This window comes from Maniola hyperantus, chromosome 5 (assembly GCF_902806685.2).
Source record: "Maniola hyperantus chromosome 5, iAphHyp1.2, whole genome shotgun sequence".
NCBI lineage: Eukaryota > Metazoa > Arthropoda > Insecta > Lepidoptera > Nymphalidae > Maniola > Maniola hyperantus.
Genome location: NC_048540.1, coordinates 3,902,538 through 3,922,935, shown reverse-complemented (window position 1 = coordinate 3,922,935; position 20,398 = coordinate 3,902,538). Strand labels below are relative to the sequence as shown.

The 20,398-nt window shown below is 36.9% G+C and overlaps 2 protein-coding genes across 2 annotated transcripts in view; one reads left to right on the top strand and one right to left on the bottom strand.

Moving 5' to 3' along the window:
* Nucleotides 1-7,309, top strand: part of MCU (mitochondrial calcium uniporter) — a 160,865-nt gene extending 153,556 nt beyond the window's left edge. The window contains exons 6-8 of the mRNA XM_034969022.2: nucleotides 861-1,064; nucleotides 1,673-1,780; nucleotides 3,434-7,309. Coding sequence (XP_034824913.1) covers nucleotides 861-1,064; nucleotides 1,673-1,780; nucleotides 3,434-3,589 — 468 coding nt within the window. The 3' untranslated portion in view covers nucleotides 3,590-7,309. The remainder of the gene's footprint in view (nucleotides 1-860; nucleotides 1,065-1,672; nucleotides 1,781-3,433) is intronic.
* A 4,889-nt stretch (nucleotides 7,310-12,198) lies between these two features.
* On the bottom strand, nucleotides 12,199-19,831 carry Cpr73D (Cuticular protein 73D). The gene is made up of 8 exons (XM_034969006.2): nucleotides 19,577-19,831; nucleotides 17,249-17,386; nucleotides 16,044-16,225; nucleotides 15,297-15,501; nucleotides 14,339-14,440; nucleotides 13,707-13,900; nucleotides 12,990-13,229; nucleotides 12,199-12,556 (listed from the first exon to the last, which is right to left on the bottom strand). Exons 1-8 carry the CDS (start codon nucleotides 19,705-19,707, stop codon nucleotides 12,219-12,221), a joined length of 1,530 nt encoding a protein of 509 aa, XP_034824897.1. The 5' UTR covers nucleotides 19,708-19,831; the 3' UTR covers nucleotides 12,199-12,218.
* Between the last annotated feature and the right edge of the window lie 567 nt (nucleotides 19,832-20,398).

The following is a 20,398-nucleotide window of genomic DNA, read 5'->3' as shown; positions in this document are numbered from 1 at the left end:
CTGGGCGAACATCAAGTGTAGATAAAAACAATCATGAAAATTATAAAAATAGAGGTCCTTCTTTGGCTTCAGTAGCATTAAATCGTGCATCTAGAGCGGCGTGAGTGATCCGATAAGGCACCTTTGCATATGCAGGAGGCGGTTGTTTCGTACACCGAATATATTACCATGCAGATGAGATTATTCCGTATAAAACACTAGCTTTGCGTTTCCGCATTTAGTGTCGGAACTTTTTTTTAGTTTATAGTTCTCAAATTCGAACGAAATATTCTATACCTTTATCATTATCATAATCAACTCATCGCCGGCTTACTACAGAGCACGGGTCTCCTCCCAGAGTGAAAAGGGTTTCGGCCATAGTCTACCACGCTGTCCAAGTTCATAGTATATGTACTACGCTGGCCATTCTTTACCTCAGTGAAAATGTATTGTTGTTCTCCTGTTCAAATTAGGCCATGGCAGCAGGACTAAAATCGTACTTTTGACATGAAATTTGACACAAAATGTTAAAATGGCGCGTGAGGAGTTAAATTTTACGCGTTATACACTTTTTGATTGTCAATTAATGAATTTGTATGATAATGATGTAATGGTGGTAATAAATTAAAGTTACGATGGTTCCTAACGGGCCCTGCTTGGGGATTCGCTAACTCAGTGTCTAACACAGAATGATAGCCACCGAGGTTGGGTGGTTCTACATTGCTGCTGCACTGGGTGGTAGTAAAATTATTTTTTCGTAGTAAACCTTCAACGGATTAAAAAATGAGCTCTGTGGTGTTAGAGAATCACCCCACAGGTCTGAGAAGAGCCCACAGCAAACTCAGCAACATTGATACTAATATCGTACCTATAAATTTCAGAAATGCCAGTCGCTAGAAATGGAGACAACCCGTAAGACATCAGCGCTGACGTGGGTGGGCCTAGGCTTGATGGGCGTGCAGTTCGGAGTGCTAGCGCGACTGACCTGGTGGGAGTACTCCTGGGATATCATGGAACCTGTCACATACTTCGTGACTTATGGGACCGCTATGGCTTTATATGCGTACTTCGTTCTTACTAAACAGGTATGTCAACACAATATTCCTCCTATATGACAACCTCCCTGGCCTGGCAAAGTAGTGAGCGCTGTGGTTTTATAAGTGGGAGGTCCCTGGTTCGATTCCTGGCAGGGGCAATTTGGGAATTTATAATTTCTAAATTGTTTCTAGTCTGGTCTGGTGGAAGCCTCCGACCGTGGGTAGTTACCACTTACTTCTACGGAAAAACCGTGATGCCAAGCGATTTAGCGTTCCGGTACGATCCTGCGAGTATGGGTTTAACGGAACTACTGTATCCCTTCCAAGTTAGCCCGCTTCTTACACAGCATCATCACTTACCACCAGATGAGATTGCAGTCAAGGGCTAACTTGTAGCGAAATACTTTTAATTGTTAAGTCGTCAATACTGCCCTTCTTTTTCTTAAAAGCGGCTAACTTCAAAAACATAGGACATTTCAAAAAATTATGTTTCTAAAAAAATGTTAAGTAGGGCCTAGGTTTTACTTTGAATCTACTTCAAAATTACCATATTTTTTGGCAATAGCTCACAAACTACTTTTTCGAGTTAGCCGCTGTTTAAATAAAGGCCGCCAGAACGGTGGACAGTAACTTAATTGTAAATATTTATCTTTCAGGAATATATCTTGCCAGATGTAAAGGACAGACAACATCTAATTACGCTCCACAAGAAGGCGAAAAAGATTGGCCTCGATCTCAATCAATATAATAATCTAAAGGATGAGGTAAGAACTTCATATTAAACGCGTTTTAAATCGCGCTGTACAGATTAATTTCTAATTAAATTATGTGTCTATCTATAATATATAAATGAATCACTAAATGTGTTGGCCATCGCAAATCTCGAGAACAGCTGAACCGATTTCGCTAAATCTTTTTTTTATAATATTCCTTTAAGTACGAGGATGGTTCTTACGGAGAGAAAAATTTAAAAAAATTGAATCGACTGTTAGGCGGATCGAAGTTCGCCAGGGCAGCTAGTTTCTAATAAGATTGCCACTATATTATTACGGATATTATTCGGCACAAAAAAGTACAGTTTATTTTTAACAATAATAGGCTACTTGACACTTTTTTAAAGTTGGTCTTAAATGGTTAATATTTGTGCTATTATATCAAAAAAATTAACACTATATTTTTTTGCGCCCTAAAAACCGTAAAACTTTCATTTAAAAATATATTTTTCTTAGACAGGTGAAAACACTGTCGGCCATGTTTGGCCGATAGATTATCTGTGCTCTGACGTCATGCATTTGTAAACAACAGCATAACCTCCCAAAGTTTAATAAACATGACTTCTATACTAGTGTACCTACATGAAAAATATAGTAATTTTCGTTATTGTATCATCCGAGAATGTAAAAAACGCATCGATAAAGACCACAGGAAAGTTGTGGATTAGAGTGCCCAGTGAAATAAATATACGTAACACGCGAAGACTTGCTTAAAGGGATCCTATATGACTAACGACTTCAACCCAAATTTATTTTTGCAAAGATCACTTTGTTGTAATAACTTATTCAATTTATAAAGAGAAAACGATATTTTTTTACGTTTAGGTACTATGAGTTTTTAGAAATATATAAAAACTAGCTTATGCTCGTGACTTCGCCCGCGTGGACTTCATAAATTTCAAACCTCCATTTAACCCACTCAGGGGTGGAATTTCAAAAAATTCTTTCCTAGTGGATACCTTCTCTTTACCTACAAAGAACACACCCACCAAATTTCATGTATCTAGGACCAGCTGTTTAGATGTTTAGGCTGTGCGTTGATATATAAGTTTGTCAGGACTCTAAATTTTGTATATATGGATACTACGTTAGTCCCCGCGTGACATAGGGATGACATTTCTTTGTTTACATATTTAATGACGTCACATCATGGCTGACAGCGTTTTCTGCGTTTCAAATAAAAATAAAAACTGTATTTTTTAAAATTGGATTTATATATCCATCCTGCGTTTTTAATAATTGTTATTGATATATTTCGTTGTCTTAAGCAAAATACTATAATAAATAATGATTTATTGGACGAAATTAGATATGAGTCAAGTAGCCCATTTAAACAGTGTGATTTAGTCAGCTGTACATGGAGTAACCAGAATGCTAGCAAAAACGTAAGATAAGGCCAAAATATGGTTATTTGCATTGGAATGTTTTAGGTAGTATAACAATAACGCTAAGTTTTTGCTAACATTCAAGTTACCTGTATACAGATGCTAAGTAAATACAAGTTACTAGTTATAATCAAATCAAATCAAATCAATCTTTATTGGCTCAAATGTAGGTTAATAAAGATGTTTTACAATTCACTTAAATAGTATCACTACATTTGCCACGCATATAGTTACAAGTGCAAATTTTATGGTGTTACAGGTAGACAAATTACAAAAGGATCTCGCTAGACTCAGGGATCCGTTACATATCCACTTGCCACCATTGATAAACAAGTCTGACGACACCAAACGCTCACCCTTAACCAAAATAAAAGACATGCTTGAGGAGACCTCGAAGAAGATGAAAATCACGTAATATAAGTTGTAAAGGACGCCATGTTGCGTTTAGAATAGCTTGTTGATCTTTGACCGGCCGTTTTGTTTATTGTTTTTGGATGTTGAACTGTATTGTACAAGAAAGGAGCGTTCGAAAACCTGACTCAGTTTTGGGGTAACTCAATTGTAACTTATTTATTTCACGTGAACCGAGCCTGCTATATAATCTATCCATTCGGAAAGCAATGTCGACGGAGTCAACAAGAAACTCAGCAGTTCCTCTTTTGAAAAGGAGACATCCTACTTATAAAGAAATTTATCAATAGTATAATAATCCAAGGTGCTGGAATGGCGACCTCGCACCGGAAGACGCAGCGTTGGAAGACCCCCCACTAGGTGGACGGACGACATCAGACGAGTCGCAGGGAGCCGCCGGATCCAGGTGGCGCAAGACCGTGGCGTGTGGAAGTCCCTACAAGAGACCTATGTCCAGCAGTGGACGTCTATTGGTTGATGATGATGATGATAATAAGCTAAATTGATAAATATGTCGTGTAAACTTATGCTATGGCAGATTCAAGACTTGTTTTCATGACGAATTTAGTCCTCGGACTGAGTATTTTCTGTAATAAGCTATAGTATAACTATCTGGACCATATATTTAGGTTACAATTTCGTGTCTGCGGCAAACATTAAAAATTTCACCATGTATTTAAGGCGCTCCTTTCTTTAATGGTCTTTATGTATAGTGCATTATGGTTCGATATTGTCAGAGGAGATTTTTAGGTAGGTGCGTTTTGCTGAAATAGTTGTTGTTTAAAGATACGTGCTAAATAGAAAAAGAAGGCCTGTTAAATACAAAGTACAGTACCCTTGTACGAGTTTTGATAGTTTTCGAAAAGGGAGTTCAATATTCGAGTTCGTTCCTTCACGATCAGTGGCGGATTATCCCTAAGGCAAACTAGGCACGTGCCTAGGGGCGCGAGGTTACGAAGGGGCGCGCGCGATCATGTAGAGTTCCATTACCTAGCCTACCTAATTATCCTAAGTATGTAATATTATCTTGGAGTGACCGAAACTGCCTCTTCTTTAATATAGCAAAGTGTCATGACTTCATGTTCTTCACTCGTTCACATAAATAAATATAATTACCAACTACCAGCTATGCAATGAGACGATTCCTCGTTCTTTCAAAGTTAGTTAGTAAAAATTTTAATATGGCTGTTAGAGGGGCGCCTATCAGGTGCTTGCCTAGGGCGCTCTTAACATTTAATCCGCCTCTGTTCACGATACTCCTTCAGCTAGTCGTTGGTGTCTACAACTAGCGTCCTTAGCCAAAAACTTTATAAAATAAAAGCGGTAGCAGAATGAACAAGTTTAAAACGCAGTGCTGGCGAAACACGAAAATCACCAAAGACTTCGAGATGTCGCGAAAACTCTTACTAAAAGGTACAATTGTTATTAATTATTATGCACAAACTCTATCTATAGTCGTTAGAAAATCGAATATTTTCTTTTTTTAGGTAATTGTTGTAATTGAATTTTTGACCTGTAAGACTTTACTGAATGGATAATGAATATGATTTCGAGCGGTAGCTTTTTATCGTTGTGTTGCTCAAAGTTAACGTTAATTAGTTTATTGAAAGTTTTTAATTGCAAAATTGTTTTTATGGAGGTAACTAAGACTTTATAGGGGTATAGAAGTGAACAAAAACCACTATGCTACGTATTAAATCGGCAATTCCGAACAAAAATCATGTTCTAAGAAGCTGGCAAAATTAATATGAAACTGACCATCGAGCAAAAGAGAGTTGTATATAGAGCGCATTGTTTTATTAGGGTTCCGTACCTCTGAGAGAAAAACGGAACCCTTACAGGATCACTTTTTTGTCTGTCGGTCTGTGTGTCTGTCCGTCCGTCTGTCAAGAAACCTACAGGGTAGGTACTTCCCGTTGACCTAGAATCATGAAATTTGGCAGGTAGGTAGATCTTATAGCTGACATTTGGGGAAAAATCTGAAAACCGTGAATTTAGGGTTAGATCACACAAAAAAAAATTAAATAGTAGTCATGAACTAATAATTAGTATTTTCAACTTTCGAAGTAAGATAACTATATCAAGTGGGGTATCATATGAAAGGTCTTCGCACGTGCATTCTAAAACAGATTTTTATTTATTTTTATGCATCATAGTTTTTGAATTATCGTGCAAAATGTCAAAAAAAAATACGACTGTAGTACGGAACCCTCGTTGTGCGAGCCTGACTCGCACTTGACCGGTTTTTAATTAGAATGAAGTCAATAGAGGCTAATCACATCTGCCCATAGTAACATCATTTCTTGATGACCACTACCGCTCTGCCAAGAGTGATACGGTGATGAAGGGATAATTTTGCTCTTCAATGTAATTTTAACTATCAATATCAATATCACTTAATAGCTTCGTATACATGAGAAGCAATGCAATACTGTGGCTAACTCTGTTGAACACAATCTCTAAACTAAATTGACTATATTTATATGCTTCCTGCGAAAAAGGATAGCACTAGATTTAGATCTGTCAATTTAGTTTAATTTAGAGATTATGCAAAACCAAATTAGTCTGCGCAAAAAGGCATTTGTTGGTTTTTTGTCGCACCCTATGGGCATTGTTTTAATGAATTTAAAAATCACTTACACATATTTATGCAAAATATTGCGTTTGAAATTATTATTCAACCCGCTGAGAATCACAAAAATATTAAATAAATATTCGCAATCGACTTGATTTGCTTTGTAGTTAAATATATTAGTTAAATTTTATTAGACTTATTAAATTGTTTGTTGGTATTTTTAAATTATGCTCAGAAATATTGTTTCCTATAAATTTTAAGAATTAACACATATGAAAAAAAAATTGTTTGACTGTGCCAACATGAAACTGAGTAAATAAGTAGGTAGATGTTAAGAATTCACTGAAATGCAAAGATTATTTATTGACTTATTAATTTTTATGTTAAATAATAATTTTATTAGAATATCAGTCATATTTTATTAAGCTTGTATTATATTTTTGGGATTTTAATTTAATTGTTGTGAGATTTTATCATTGAATCGATTTTATTAATGAAACAATTAAAGTTAAAATATTTATATCGTGTTGAAAGGGACCATCTGTCGCACAAAAAAATTGTCATACAGCGATATTATGACCCCTTCTTGTCACATACTAAATGCTAAAAGGTAGAACTTTGGCATGGAGGAAACTTAATGGATTGATATTGATTCGTAAATAGATACTTATCATAATAATATTATTATGTGTGACGTTATTAATGGATGGCCCTTATGTAACAATATGTATTTATTCGTAATTAGTAATTCTAGTCCTTTTGTAAAACTGATATCGTAAGTAATGTGTTCCTTTTTGCCTTGCCCTAAAATGTATAAAAAATGCATGGCTTTTTTTATAAAGAGTGACTTAGTTGTGTTTCAAAGGAGATGGTCGGTAATGTATGGACCAAAAATTGGTTCTGGGTATTTTGGACCATCTCCTTTATTTTCATTATTAGATAATTGAATCGCACAAAATCAGGATTGTGCTTGAAATTTATTCGAATATTTATGTTATTAATAATAATCATATATATATATATATATATATATATTGATTTGAATTCATCAGGTTTTATCTTGGATTTATAATGTGTATTAACCACCAATTCGTTATTTGGAAATGTCATGCGTTTATTTGATAAATTAAATAAATTATTCATTTTAGCATTTTTTATCACTAACATGTCTATTAAACTAACTTTTATTACAGATACTGTTTAAAATATTAACCTACACTATATAAAAATACATACTGGTAAATTATTTGGTTTGGTTTAATTATTAGGTACTACACAGTTTACTAAGAATTGGAGATTTGAAATGGAATAAGTTAGTCGTGATAGGATCGTCGGTTGGAGTGCGAAGTAGGCTAGGAAATAGTAAAAATCTGTAATTCAGAACAAAATTAACTTAAAAGTCATGCACTCCATAAGCCAGGGAAAATGTAGCTAAGAATCACGCGAGGTTCTTCGACATTTTATATCCATCTACGGAGATATGGCGCACTTTCCTTATACAAGGTGTTGGATAACGTCCGTATCCGTAACATCCCGGCAAGTTGAGGTTAGGATTAGGACCGATGTGAAGATGTACCAAAAGAATAATGAGCCTCCTGCTGGAAATACCTACTTATACTTAAAGAAATTATTTAAAACTCTAATGTAACAACTATGCAAACAGTTGATCGCAGAGATTAACTCGTAAAAAACTTCTGTGAACTCTTGAAAGAACTCGAAAGAACGTTTGTCAAGTAGCAGATAGAACGAAATAATCTATCTTACGAACTATTTGGTATAAGTCCCGCAAATTGCTATGGCTCAGGAACCATGTCTCATTAACATCGAAATGACGCCATTTTGACGTCATTTGACTATATATATGTAAACATGTACCATCAGCTCGAAACTTCAGTCTAGTGCTGACGTCACTAAAATGGCGGCCACGCGCATTAGCAATTTTGCGTCATTTGGCATATTATATGATTTATCAAACAGGCGCATGCTATGTTCATTACATAGGAGCGGAATCCCGCGTGATTTTTTGCTAGATCAGACTGGCCGAAGGCTGAGTGGAAGAAAGAGAAGATTGGGTGGATATACTTAGGTACTCGTAATTGCATTTACCATCCATTTTACCAATTACAAATGATTTTCAAAACATCCTGATAATCTAAAGCTTACCCATGTATAGCAAATATTAGGTATTAAATTTCCTAAAGCTAAGGACAAATCAAGTAAAAATGTACTAAAATGTTCGGGCAGCGCCACATCGGCACGGATAAGATGCCGAACAAAAATTCGTGGCTTAAATAACAAGCCGTAGGATTAATAAAGGCTGTGAATTAGGAAGGAGCCGTTCTATTTTGTGAAATCATGATATCCTTCATTTAATTAGTTATTTTATAGGGGTCATTTACCTACAACGTTGTTAACAACTTTGGCCTTAGCTATGCCTCAAGGGCTTATGCAACAATTATGTGTGCGTGAGCTTTCTTTCTTAGTGAAGCAAATGTAAAAAAAATCTTTAGCGTATTTTATAATTCTTTGTGTTTTTGTCTGGGCACAAGATATAAGTCCCTAAAACTCCTAAAAGTTCTCATCAAGGAGTGAATAAACGCTTTAAGCTTCATTTACGTCAGAGCAAACATAGTATAACATTACGGCATGCCAAACTGCCGCATGCTACAATAACGCACACGCTCGCACATTGTACCAAAACGCGCGGCATGCGGCAGACTGTCTTAGCGTTGTTCCGATTCTACAGTATATTGCCTCAACGTGAAATAGACTGCTGCAGCATGCCAAACTGTCGCATATATTATTTTCTTCAATTTAAAACAGCCTTCATACGCAAGTGCACTTCACTAAAGAGTGCAGTTCTAGTCATAAAAGTTGGAAATGCATAGAAGTTAATTTTAAAATATTTTTGGATCGTCGCTACGAGCTCCCAATACTTACATCACATTCTGACATTATTTTCTGATTGATGCTCCATTTTTAAACGAATGACCCCTCATACGTGTAAAAAGCATGATAATGTTAATTCGTTTATGTTTAGCACTGACCATCGCCTATTTCATTGTAATTGTAAAGTTAAAATATAATCTAGATGAAGTTTCTTATTAAAAAACTGTTGTATACTTACTAAAGTTGTATCTACACTCTAAATTAAGTTAAATGGCCTTGAATTTACGGTCTAATATACTTTGTATATATCCTTCGTAAGTCTAGCTATAAGCACGCACAGTTTACTATTAGTGTACCTAGTCTTTTATACTGCAATACAAATAAGTCTATTACTTCTAGTGTTATTTTACAAAACTAATACCTTCTACAAATGACGACACGGCATACTATTTGACCAATTTTATTATTGCTATTTTTATGGTCATTAAAAAATCAATAGGTAAATGTTTCATATTATTGAGTAGGTACTACTTGTACTATACTGCGTAAAGTTCTACTATACCCTTGCTGATTTTGGTAATAATATTAGACACAAATACAAATTATAACTAATACAAATACAAATACAAATTACACTTAACTTACCTAGGTACTTACTACTAAAATTACTCACTTTTAAATATAGTAACTATACTAAAAACTCGAAATAATACTTACTATTTAAAATAACTTGTTTGTATTGCATTATAAATGACGAAAAGCTTTCTCTTGTGATTTGCTGATTTGCCTTTTAGAGTCTGCTCAGACGTTTTCTCTAATACCTATAACATTTTTATATGCCTAGTTACTAAGTCGGAGCAAAGCTTCTGTTCACGGAAAAATATCTTATTTACTGTAGAATAAAATACTGGAGTTCTTGTAAGTTATTTTGTGAATTAATTATATTCTTATATTTATATATATATATTATATTTTTGAGAGAATAAATCAGTGTTAGCCAATCGTTTGAATTCTAAAATGAGCCGTCGAGTCTTTACGTAATTAATATCTTATATTATTAATAATTATTTTTACTATTAATATATTTGGTAATCTGTATTAAACACATAAATGTTACGTGTACCCAATGTGTAGATTATATTGTATTTAGTTAGTATTTAATTTAATAATTAAATACTTTGTATCGTTGTTTGTCGCGCAAATATTATATTGTTATTTATTTAAGGTAAATTGTATAGTTTAAGGATATCTGCCTACTACCTACCTATTATTGTTCTTTGTGCTAGTTACATTTACGTATTATATTATAATACTTACCTATAGTGTGCGACAGGTCGAGGTGGCAATCGGCGTGGGGACACGCACACCCGCACGTCACTCGCGCTATCGTAGAAAAGTTAAGCGTTAAAATATTTACTTTCAGAGTTCCAAAATTTACAGTTCTAAAGCTTACATATTTTTAAGTTTCATATTCTAAATTTAGTTTTTGTATAAAGTAAGTGTTTATTTGTTAGTGACGGAGGAGGGAGAGCGGGGACCCTGAGATACAGGTTTTGCAAACTTACTTCAGGGTTCCTGGCACAATTTTTAAAAAGACCTTTGTAGAACAAATACCTAAATCATTTCATTTCAAAGCTCCGTGTTTTCAAAAGTGCCTACGTAAATGTAACTTTCATAATTATTCTGTTCTTAATTCTAGCGGGTTATATACCTACCTAATAAATTTTTTTAATCATGTAAACCTAGACACAGATCGTTCAATCTCGCAAGTAGTTAGGGTAATTGATAAAATATATATTATTATCATATTTAGACGTAATAATTTACCCACTTACCTATTTAACTTTCCTGTTTATTCACAAATGAAAATTGCCAAACTAACCTTCCAATTAGGTATGCATTTGTTGTTAAAAATTTGTTACCACCTTTCGCAGTATATGTCTCATGAATATAAATAGGTACCTATAGTATAAGTTAAAAATCTAATAAAACGAAGGCAACAACTTTTGCTAAAAAGAATAATGACAAACTTTGATGAATAACGTTGCATATCTAAGACGGCAAAGGTTTTAATATTAAATACTTAATTCATTTCTACTTACTTAAACGAAGTAAGTAATTCCTTTTCCTCAACGAACTTTTAATCATTCTATAAGGGTGTCTCTTGGTGCCTTTTAGTAGCAATACAGACGCGCGTATCTAGAACAGAGAGAGATACAGAATCTTAAGGTGACGCAGGACGCTCGACCAAACCTATTTGCTTTTCACTTGACATTGTATGAGAAAGGTGAGAGGCACGATGATTTTCAGCGAAATCAAGGGTTTAGGAAAAGTATTTTTGAGAAAAAACTACTGAGTTTATGTTTGCAAAGTATAGTTATTTCAACTAATGAATAAATAAACTATGTCTAATGTTAAATTTCTTTAGAATTTTCATACTCCTAATCTTACTTATTTACGCCCAAAGTTGTCATAAATTTAGTGTTAAAATATGAATCTCTTGAGGCTCGTAACTTTAAAATCAATATTATTTTCAATGTTTAATATATCAATAAACCTAGATAATGACGAGATAAATCGACTTAATACTTAGTTTTGAGCGTACAATATCAAATAATGTAGTAATTACCCTCCTACGTTTGTATGAAGAAAGTTCCGTCCTGAGCCCTCTTAAGCGAGGATATGTACGGAATTGCTACTGTATCACTGCAAGAAGTCGTCGTAAGCGATGGCCTTAAATAATGCTGTCTTTTTCCATAGTGAACTTATGAAAAGGATAGCACAACGTTTGTGCCTGTATTTACTGGATAGGCAGTCAGGCACGATTATCAAATTGTTCAGTTTGTATTGATATTCATGGGACGTTACTTGAAAATCGTTATTGGTGAAGTGACTACGGGAACATGGCATGAGAAATACACCAAAATGCATTACCAGCCAGGTCCCTTGTATAGTTACTATTTTGCATTTTTGTTAAATTTACAGTCGTGTTCGAATAAATTTGTAAAAAACCATCCTCTTCTTTTGGTCTACTATATAACCTTTAAACTAACCTAAAATTAAACTCAAAGAAAAATATAAAATCTTTATTCACAGAATAATTTCGATGTCTTTTTGTTTTACAATTGGTTAGGATACCTAAACTTTTGTGTGTGAATTTTGGGATCAACTAGTGATTGTTATGTTTGTCATTCTCCAGAGCTTCAGAAGGTGAAAGTGGCTTAGAGCCAAAGGGATATAAGTCAATACTCTGTACATGGGCCCTGACAGACACACCAGGAGGTATACCAAAGTATGCTTCACCTATATTCCTAATGATAGTTGAGCCCGGCTTTGCGTGCTGTATATTGAATCCTACCGCAAACTCTGGTTTACTTTGTTCGCCACTTTCAACTTCGAAATCGTCAGGTTTATTATTCGTCCCTTGGGAAGGTTTTACCGGTACGTAAGGTTTCTTCGTCGGCCTAAAAGGTTTGGCCGGTTTGCTGGACGGACGCCACGGTTTGCCTGCAAGTTGTAATCATTACTAAGTTCTATGAATTCTTTGCGTGCTCTATCGCTGTGCTTTGGTGCCGTGAGGTATTGGTGTAATAAAAACCAGTTTGTCGGTGAACAATATTTATTGCGATCAAGCAATCTCTTATAATATAATCATTCCAAAGTGCTCTCTCTAACCGCTCTGTGCTATTTCGATTGAATATTGTGATCTTGTTATTGAACAGTAATGGCACATTTTTGGACTTAGTTTAGGACTTCAGTTTAGTTCATCAATCGGTCTTTCCGGGAAGAAAGAACGCAGACGTTTCAGTATACTAATGGATGCGAAAAGCAATCTACATCAAACACGATTGTTGTATATAAGTGTTGATGAAAATGGGTAATGTGTTTCAAACAAGATCACTATGGTCAATCATTTGCCAACATCCGTGTTATGCATCACCTGGTCCTTGTGTTGGCTTGGGGCCGGAGTAACTAGAGGCGTCCTCGTCTAAGTAACTTATGTCCTCGGATCCTGTGTCTTGGACGTAGGTTGGTCCTGGTCCGTAGGTTTCCTCGCTGGGTCCACTGTCTGGGGTTTCTTCAATTTCGGATGGAATAATGACCTGGCTACTTGGCCTATCTATTTCCGTGGGGAATGGGGGTGGTTTAACATGTCCAGAAGCAGCGGTGCCGTCTGGTCCTGGGAAAAATTGTACAATCAAAATCTTGTAATTATTGCTTCTTTTTGTTTTAAATTCTCAATATACCTACTCAAGCAGATCTAGTGGGTAACTTCAGTCGGAGCTAGCTCCAATAGCTGAGTTACAAAAATGTTACTAGGTTGTAAAAATGGTACTAAAACCAATCCACGGAAGCGCGTTATCATAGATTGTATTTTACGTCATTGTGCTTATATGTGCAAAATACTGAAGGTTCCAACCAAAGAGTATATAATCACTACGTTTTAGTTCCAACAAGAACATCCGTTTTGTTTTTGGGCTGTAAGTTTAGTTAAATGGCAATTTACTGAAGATGTTTCGCCCTCAATACTGGAGTAGATAAAAATATAATTTCTGAAACACAGGTGACAGGTCAGGAATCTCCAATCTTGCGATTGGAACAGGAATGCATCAGTTCAAAGCTTCAACCATAGGCTGTAAATGGTAGCTCTACTAACCTTTAAAAACGTCATCCCCTCCGACATCGGTGGAAGTAAAAGAAGGTGATACGGAGCCTACACTACCGCCAACGGCGTTGAACGCCGGGTCGAAGGAACTGGGCAGAGTTGGGAAGTAGGGCGGGATGATGGGATCATTGCTGTTCTTCACGATGCGGTACCCGATGCCAGGGCCTGCTATGTAATGGACTGTCCTAGGAATTTAGAAAAAGGTGTAAATAAATAATTGTATATAGTGGTAATAGATATAAATAGATAGATGATTAACGACCCGCTACAGGTGACGTCGCGCGTCGGCGGGTCATTTTGTTCATGGCCTATTGTAAAAAATATTCCATCGATTTCAATGAATATAGTAAGGAAAAAGGTAGGTACTCCTTTTTCAACATTATCTCAGTCGATCACCAAAGTGACTCAACAAATTATTATCACGAGTAAGTAGGATATTTTAATTTGATCGAGACTTTCAGTGGTAAGCACTATAGGTACAAACAAATAAATAATAATAATAACTACATATTATGTCCGTGTGAAGAGTCATAGTTATTACTTAGCTTGCTGGAATAAATGAGATTTGTAATTAATTCAAATCTGAAGATGAAAATAACAGTTGGCAAAACGACATTTTATACCTTTGTACACCTTTGTCATCCAAAAACGTGTAGGAGCCTCGGACGTTACCGTGAGAGTCGCTGCTTTCTGTTCTCCTCTGGTCAGGACCAGCGGATATGAATCTAAAATAAGAAATAACATTAGTAAATCAAGGATTAGATGGTGTTACATACTCGTTAGATTTTGAATGTCTTTTTAATTTATTGCAGTGAAAAACGGACTCAGGATTAGCTATTACCACAAAGTTACACCAGTAACAAATCTCTTAACACCACCGTCCCTGCAACGATTCCTTTATGTATAGGGCAACGATAGGTGATCTAAACCGATTAGAGTTCAGTTCACCTTCCTTCTATTGCAATAAGAAAATAACAGCAGATATTTAGTCAAATGGCCTGGTGTTTAACTTGCCTATTTGGTAACTTCAAATCTGTCACATACCTGAATAAAGACCTATAAACACCATTTATACCTGCTGTAAGAGCTGTAAAATTTTCGTAGCACAGCCATCGTCCTCCTGGACTTATCCTCCCCCTGCTTAGCGGCACGCGGCGAATGGTGGCACGGTCAGCTTGCAAGCTTCAGGTGTTGCAACGTCAATACGGGTTGGTAAATGCCAAAAGGCAAAGCGCGAGTTAAGGAACGATTAACTGAGCCATAATCACTCATGTATAGTACGCGACAGGTCGAGATGACAATTGGGGAGGAACGTCCTGCAAAGCCCCCGCGCTAACCCAGTGCGGGCGAGCGCGAATGACGTGCGGGTGTGCAGGGCGTCCCCACCCCGATTACAATCTCGACCTGTCGCGTAGGTACTATACTTAGGTACTTTAATGATTGAATTAAATGAATGAGCAAAACTTAAAAGGGAAAATAGGGTTTAAGGGACGTAACACCTACCCGTGAAACAACGCTGCTTTTGCTTAGGCGCAATTCTGTTCATTAAGTCCAGCATACCTGTTAATACACCACTTATACCTGTAAGAGCCGTCAAGTCCTCGTTGAACAGCCGTCTTCCCCCTGGGTTTATCTTCCCCCCTGACTAGTGGCACACGGTGGAAGGGTGTGCCAATCAGGTTGGGTGCGTCAGGATGCGCTGATGAAACGTGGAAACCAGTGTCACGGCCGGCTATGTAGGAGACGTCGTGTCGTTCGCCAATGTCATCCACGAATGTGTAAGTGCCTGTGAGTGAAGGTTTTTTAGTTAACTTCGCATTAGGTATCAATCTTTCACTGCAAATAATTGAAAGAGTATTTTATAGTGAGAGTCCTAACTTGGACCCAGGCTAAAAATACCCTAACCTTGACAAACTCAGCGCAGAAAATGGAACTGGATAAGTCACGCGTTACGCGAAATAAGTATCTGTTTAAAAAGAAGCTTTCGAGTGGCAACCAAAAATTAAAATTAGCATGTCAGTGACGCGTCATTGAAGTTTATTCTTTTTTTTTTAATTCGTTATAGGCGCACGCTTGACCACGATTACACCTGATGGAAAGTGATGATGTGGCCTAAGATGGGACGCGTTTGCCTAGAAGGTGCCTATTCACTCTTGTTTTAAAGATAGGTACCCGGATTATAATTGACAGGAAACACTGATCTAGGAAGAGTATTCCAGAACCTAGCCATGCGTATAAGGAATGATGACGCAAAGCGTTTCGTTTTTCAGATTATAGGACAGAACGCCTAAAGAAGTTTTCACTTCAAAAAAATTGGGCTGTACCTACCTGTAACATCGCCCCTACTATCGGCATTCTCATTCTTGGAGTAAGTCCTCGTTTCTTGCTTAAAGGAGTAGCTAGGGTCTTCGCTGGGGTCGAAGTAGGGGTCGTCCTTGTTCCCGATGTTGCCTCGCGGACGCTGGTCCAGGTCTATCTTACGGTGGACGTTGGGGCCTCTTGCGCGGAACCTAATGTGGGAGGAAATTTATTCAAAAATTCGCTACAAATCGCCAAAACAAATAAATCTCTATTGAAACTACAACGTTCAGTATGCACAGCCCGCCTTCCCACTTCCTACTAAAGAAGCAGGAAAAGGTGGTTTTTTCGGTGTTTTAGACTAAGCTTTTTGAATTGTATTTTGATTTGATAATAAATAAATAAAAATACACAACACCACGCAAATGTTCTAGAACACACTCAACAAATTATTGTGCATTGTAAAGTCCACATCAACTCCTGAGGATGCTCTGGTGCCAGAATGAAACGTAGGTAGGTACCTACTTTCTAGTTTTTAATGTGTTCTAGAAGATTTGTGTAATGTTGTGTGTTGATGGTGTACCTATATTGCTCCTGCTTCTTTAGTAATGACACGTATGTCTTTATATTGCATATTGCACTTTGTACAACCTACCATACAGATTTATTTATTACAGCGAATTAAACTTGTGATTTCTAGTGCGAGTCTAATTCTGTAAAGTTCTAGTACGAATCGAATTCTGTAAAGTGACGGCTGCTTCTGTAGAAGTCCAGTGCTAGGTACAGACCTATTTACGATTTAGTAATTACGCTGGTTAGTTAAAGTTGGTTGACTGGCAACGTTAGTCAAAGTTAGGTACCTATACCTACTCAGTTATTTCGAAACAACTACAATAGCGCCACGCCGAATAGATAAGTAGGAGTTTCTCATCGTCATCATCAATCTATCGCTGACTCATAAGCACGGGTCTCATCTCTCTCTCTCTTTCTCTCTCTCTGTCTCTCTCTCTCGAAGGGTTAGGCTCCTGAAGGTTGCCAAGCATTTACTAGTTACTGTTTAAATTAGCTTGGAGATTCTCGAAATGTATTTTTAGTCAACTCGCCCTCTCGGCCCAGCGCAGCGGTATAAATGGCCCTGAAGGATTACCTACCCATGTCTTTTGGCAAACATTTTCTAATCGACTTCAAAAAGTACGGATATTCTCAATTTGAAATGGATTTTTTAGTCAACTCACCCTCTAGGCCCAGCGGTGTAAATGGTTTCCTTGATTTCGTTGTTACTGGGATCCCTCGCTCCGAACCGACCTCCAACAACTCCGTTAATGTTTCCCTGTGCCAAGTGGTAGCTGGCCCCTATGTCCTTGTTTGTATATCTGTAAAATCAATTTTTTTTTTTTTTTTTTTTATTCAGATACAAGTTAGCCCTTGACTGCAATCTCACCTGGTGGTAAGTGATGATGCGGTCTAAGAATATGATAGCGGGCTAACCTGGAAGGGGTATGGCAGATTTTATTAAACCCATACCCCTTTGGTTTCTACACGGCATCGTACCGGAACGCTAAATCGCTTGGCGGCACGGCTTTGCCGGTAGGGTGGTAACTAGCCACGGCCGAAGCCTCCCACCAGACCAGACCAGAAATTTAGAAATTATAAAATTCCAAACCCCTGCCAGGAATCGAACCCGGGACCTCCTACTATTAAGACCACAGCGCTCACCACTGCGCCAGGGAGGTCGTCAAAAATACTAATAATAATAATAATTTATGTATTTATAGCCCGGTCTATTTAGACTCCAAGGTTACAATAATTCACACTTGGCTGAAAATTGGTAGGATTGTTCAAAACACTATTATAAATGAAATGTGTAAAGTCCTCATTGATCCGACACCTGGAAAAAAATTTAATCGGGGTCAAAGGTCACAAAAACGCGGGGTTTTCGCGATTTTCAGCAAAACGGTAAGTTTATCATAAAATTAGCTCAGACAAAAATCGTAGATCACATAATTATCTACAAAAAATGGCTACATACTATTTTTCCTAAGAGCCAGTGTCTGTCTGGTTTACTTTTTTTACGGCTTAAGAGGGGTTATATTAGTAACAATGTAAACAATGTACCTATAGTACGCGACAGGGTGAAATGGCAATCGGTGAGGAGGAACGCCCTGCACAACCGCACAGCCCCCGCGCTCTGGGTGCGGGCGAGGGCGGGTGTGCTACCCTGATTGTTGCGGCCTATAGTTAGGCTCTCATTTTAATACTAACCGATCAATGGAACTTAATGGAATTTTGACGACAAATTCTAGAAACTTTTTTATTTGAAAATATTAGAAAGAAAGAAAGAAAAAGTGTTTATTTAAAAGTGCAGAAAGTACATTATAAAAAATTTAAAAATCACTCAAAATAAGATGCGTAGGACCAAAATGGACTCCAGTCAGCATATTTGATGCGCCTGTGGTGAGAACACAGGCACTGCGCTGGTTACAATAAAACAAATATTATTAGATTTAGCTTAATAAATACATCATATTTACCTAGCTACTAATAAAATAATTTGAATAACCAACTAAGCTTTAGAATACAAGAAAAGATTAGAGTGTTGAATTTTCCGTATAGAAATTCCACCCATTCTTTCCGGCAAAAAACTACCCCGTATATAAGGACTTCGTTTATAATTTCACATGGTGATATTTTAATTGTTCAAGATGGAAATTAATTACTTACAGCATAAGGTAGATAAAAGATATATAGATACATTATCACTACAATCTGTAGTGTACATGTAAATGCTTCACTAATGGCTTCTAATTAACAGACATCGTAATTAAACATCGGTCAAGTGCGAGGCGGACTCGCACACGAAGTGTTCCGTACCATCGTACAAGTAAAAACACTTTCTAAATGTTTTTAATTTTCATGGCGAATCATTTCGCATTCTGTGAATATTTCAACTCTCTGCAACAACCTATTACGGTTCACGAGATACAGTCCGCTGACAGACAGACAGACGGACGGACGGACGGAGGGTGGGTTGGCACTCTTCGGGTACGGAACCCTAAATATGATGTAAGTAAGTAGGTAGGCAATCATTTTTCAAAACGAGAGGAAACCTTTCTAGTCGTAAAGTTAATGTGGTTAGTTCTACTTCCTGTATTCGTAGATGTAACTAATATTATTATTTCGGTTATCAAGTAGGTAATTAGTGAAATTCTTAGGTAACTTGTGTTAACTTGTAATTAAGTAGATGTAACTAGAGGTACTAGCTTTTAAATTTTTAGTTATAGCTAATGAAAAATATTGAAAAATCTTGTACGTAAATAATATGATATTATACGTCCTTCCCCGGGATGTAAGCTAACTCTGTACCAAATTTCATCAAAATCGGTTAAAATGTTGGGCCGTGAAAAGCTAGCAGACAGACGGACACACTTTCGTATTTATAATATTAGTATTGATTTCAATTCTATCGATTTCTTAAATGTTTTTAAAATTAGAATCTATTCATTATCACTTGCAAATCACAATTTCAGGGGGATTCCCTAACGATTAAAAAAACTATTACTTACCCAAAATCAAAAGATCCATCCGAGTTCACATTATTAAAGTCACCATCGTTCGTCCTGGACTTCCCCGGAATCACCTGAGTCCTCACACCACACACACAAACAAGACACACAACGTACAAGGTCCAAGACATTTTGACACTGTTCACTATTTTCTCATCACCAAATAGACCTGTGAGGTCTTCAACTTAACAGATTTGGGGTTCGACTATGGAATTAAAAAAACAATGGCTGCTTATATATGGCGCTAAAAATGAGCGTCCAACAGAGCTATACCGCGTGAAAACGACCGGACATCATTGTTATTAATAATGGGTGTGTGTTCCAGTGCAAAGCGATATTTAGCATTGTTAACTTATACAAGACCTAGGTCTTCGAGCAGGGCGTGTTGTCAGTGATGACACACGGACCTGAAACATGATCAGTGACTTTGGCTCTGATAACAAATCTCAGAGTCGCTTAGAGGGCAAAACAGAGTGATAATATCATGCTCAGAGTATCTCTACGTGATCAAATTAGAAAATAAGGATCCGTAGAAAAAGCAAAATAATTATATCCTAACGGGTAGCAAGAAGAATGGGCGGGGCAGATAGCTTGTAGAACCGATAGTCGTTGGGCATAGCAGCAAAAAGCTCTACGGTAGAGCGGCCGCTGGTCTCGTGTATGCCCGGTATGGCAATGAACATATTAGAGTTCACTATGCAGTCGCACATAGTTCGAAAAGCCGATAGACGTTGGGGTCTCAAGGTGCTAGAATGATGGTGACCTTGCACCGGAACGCACGGAAAATCCACCACTACACTAGATGGACAAACGACATCAAAC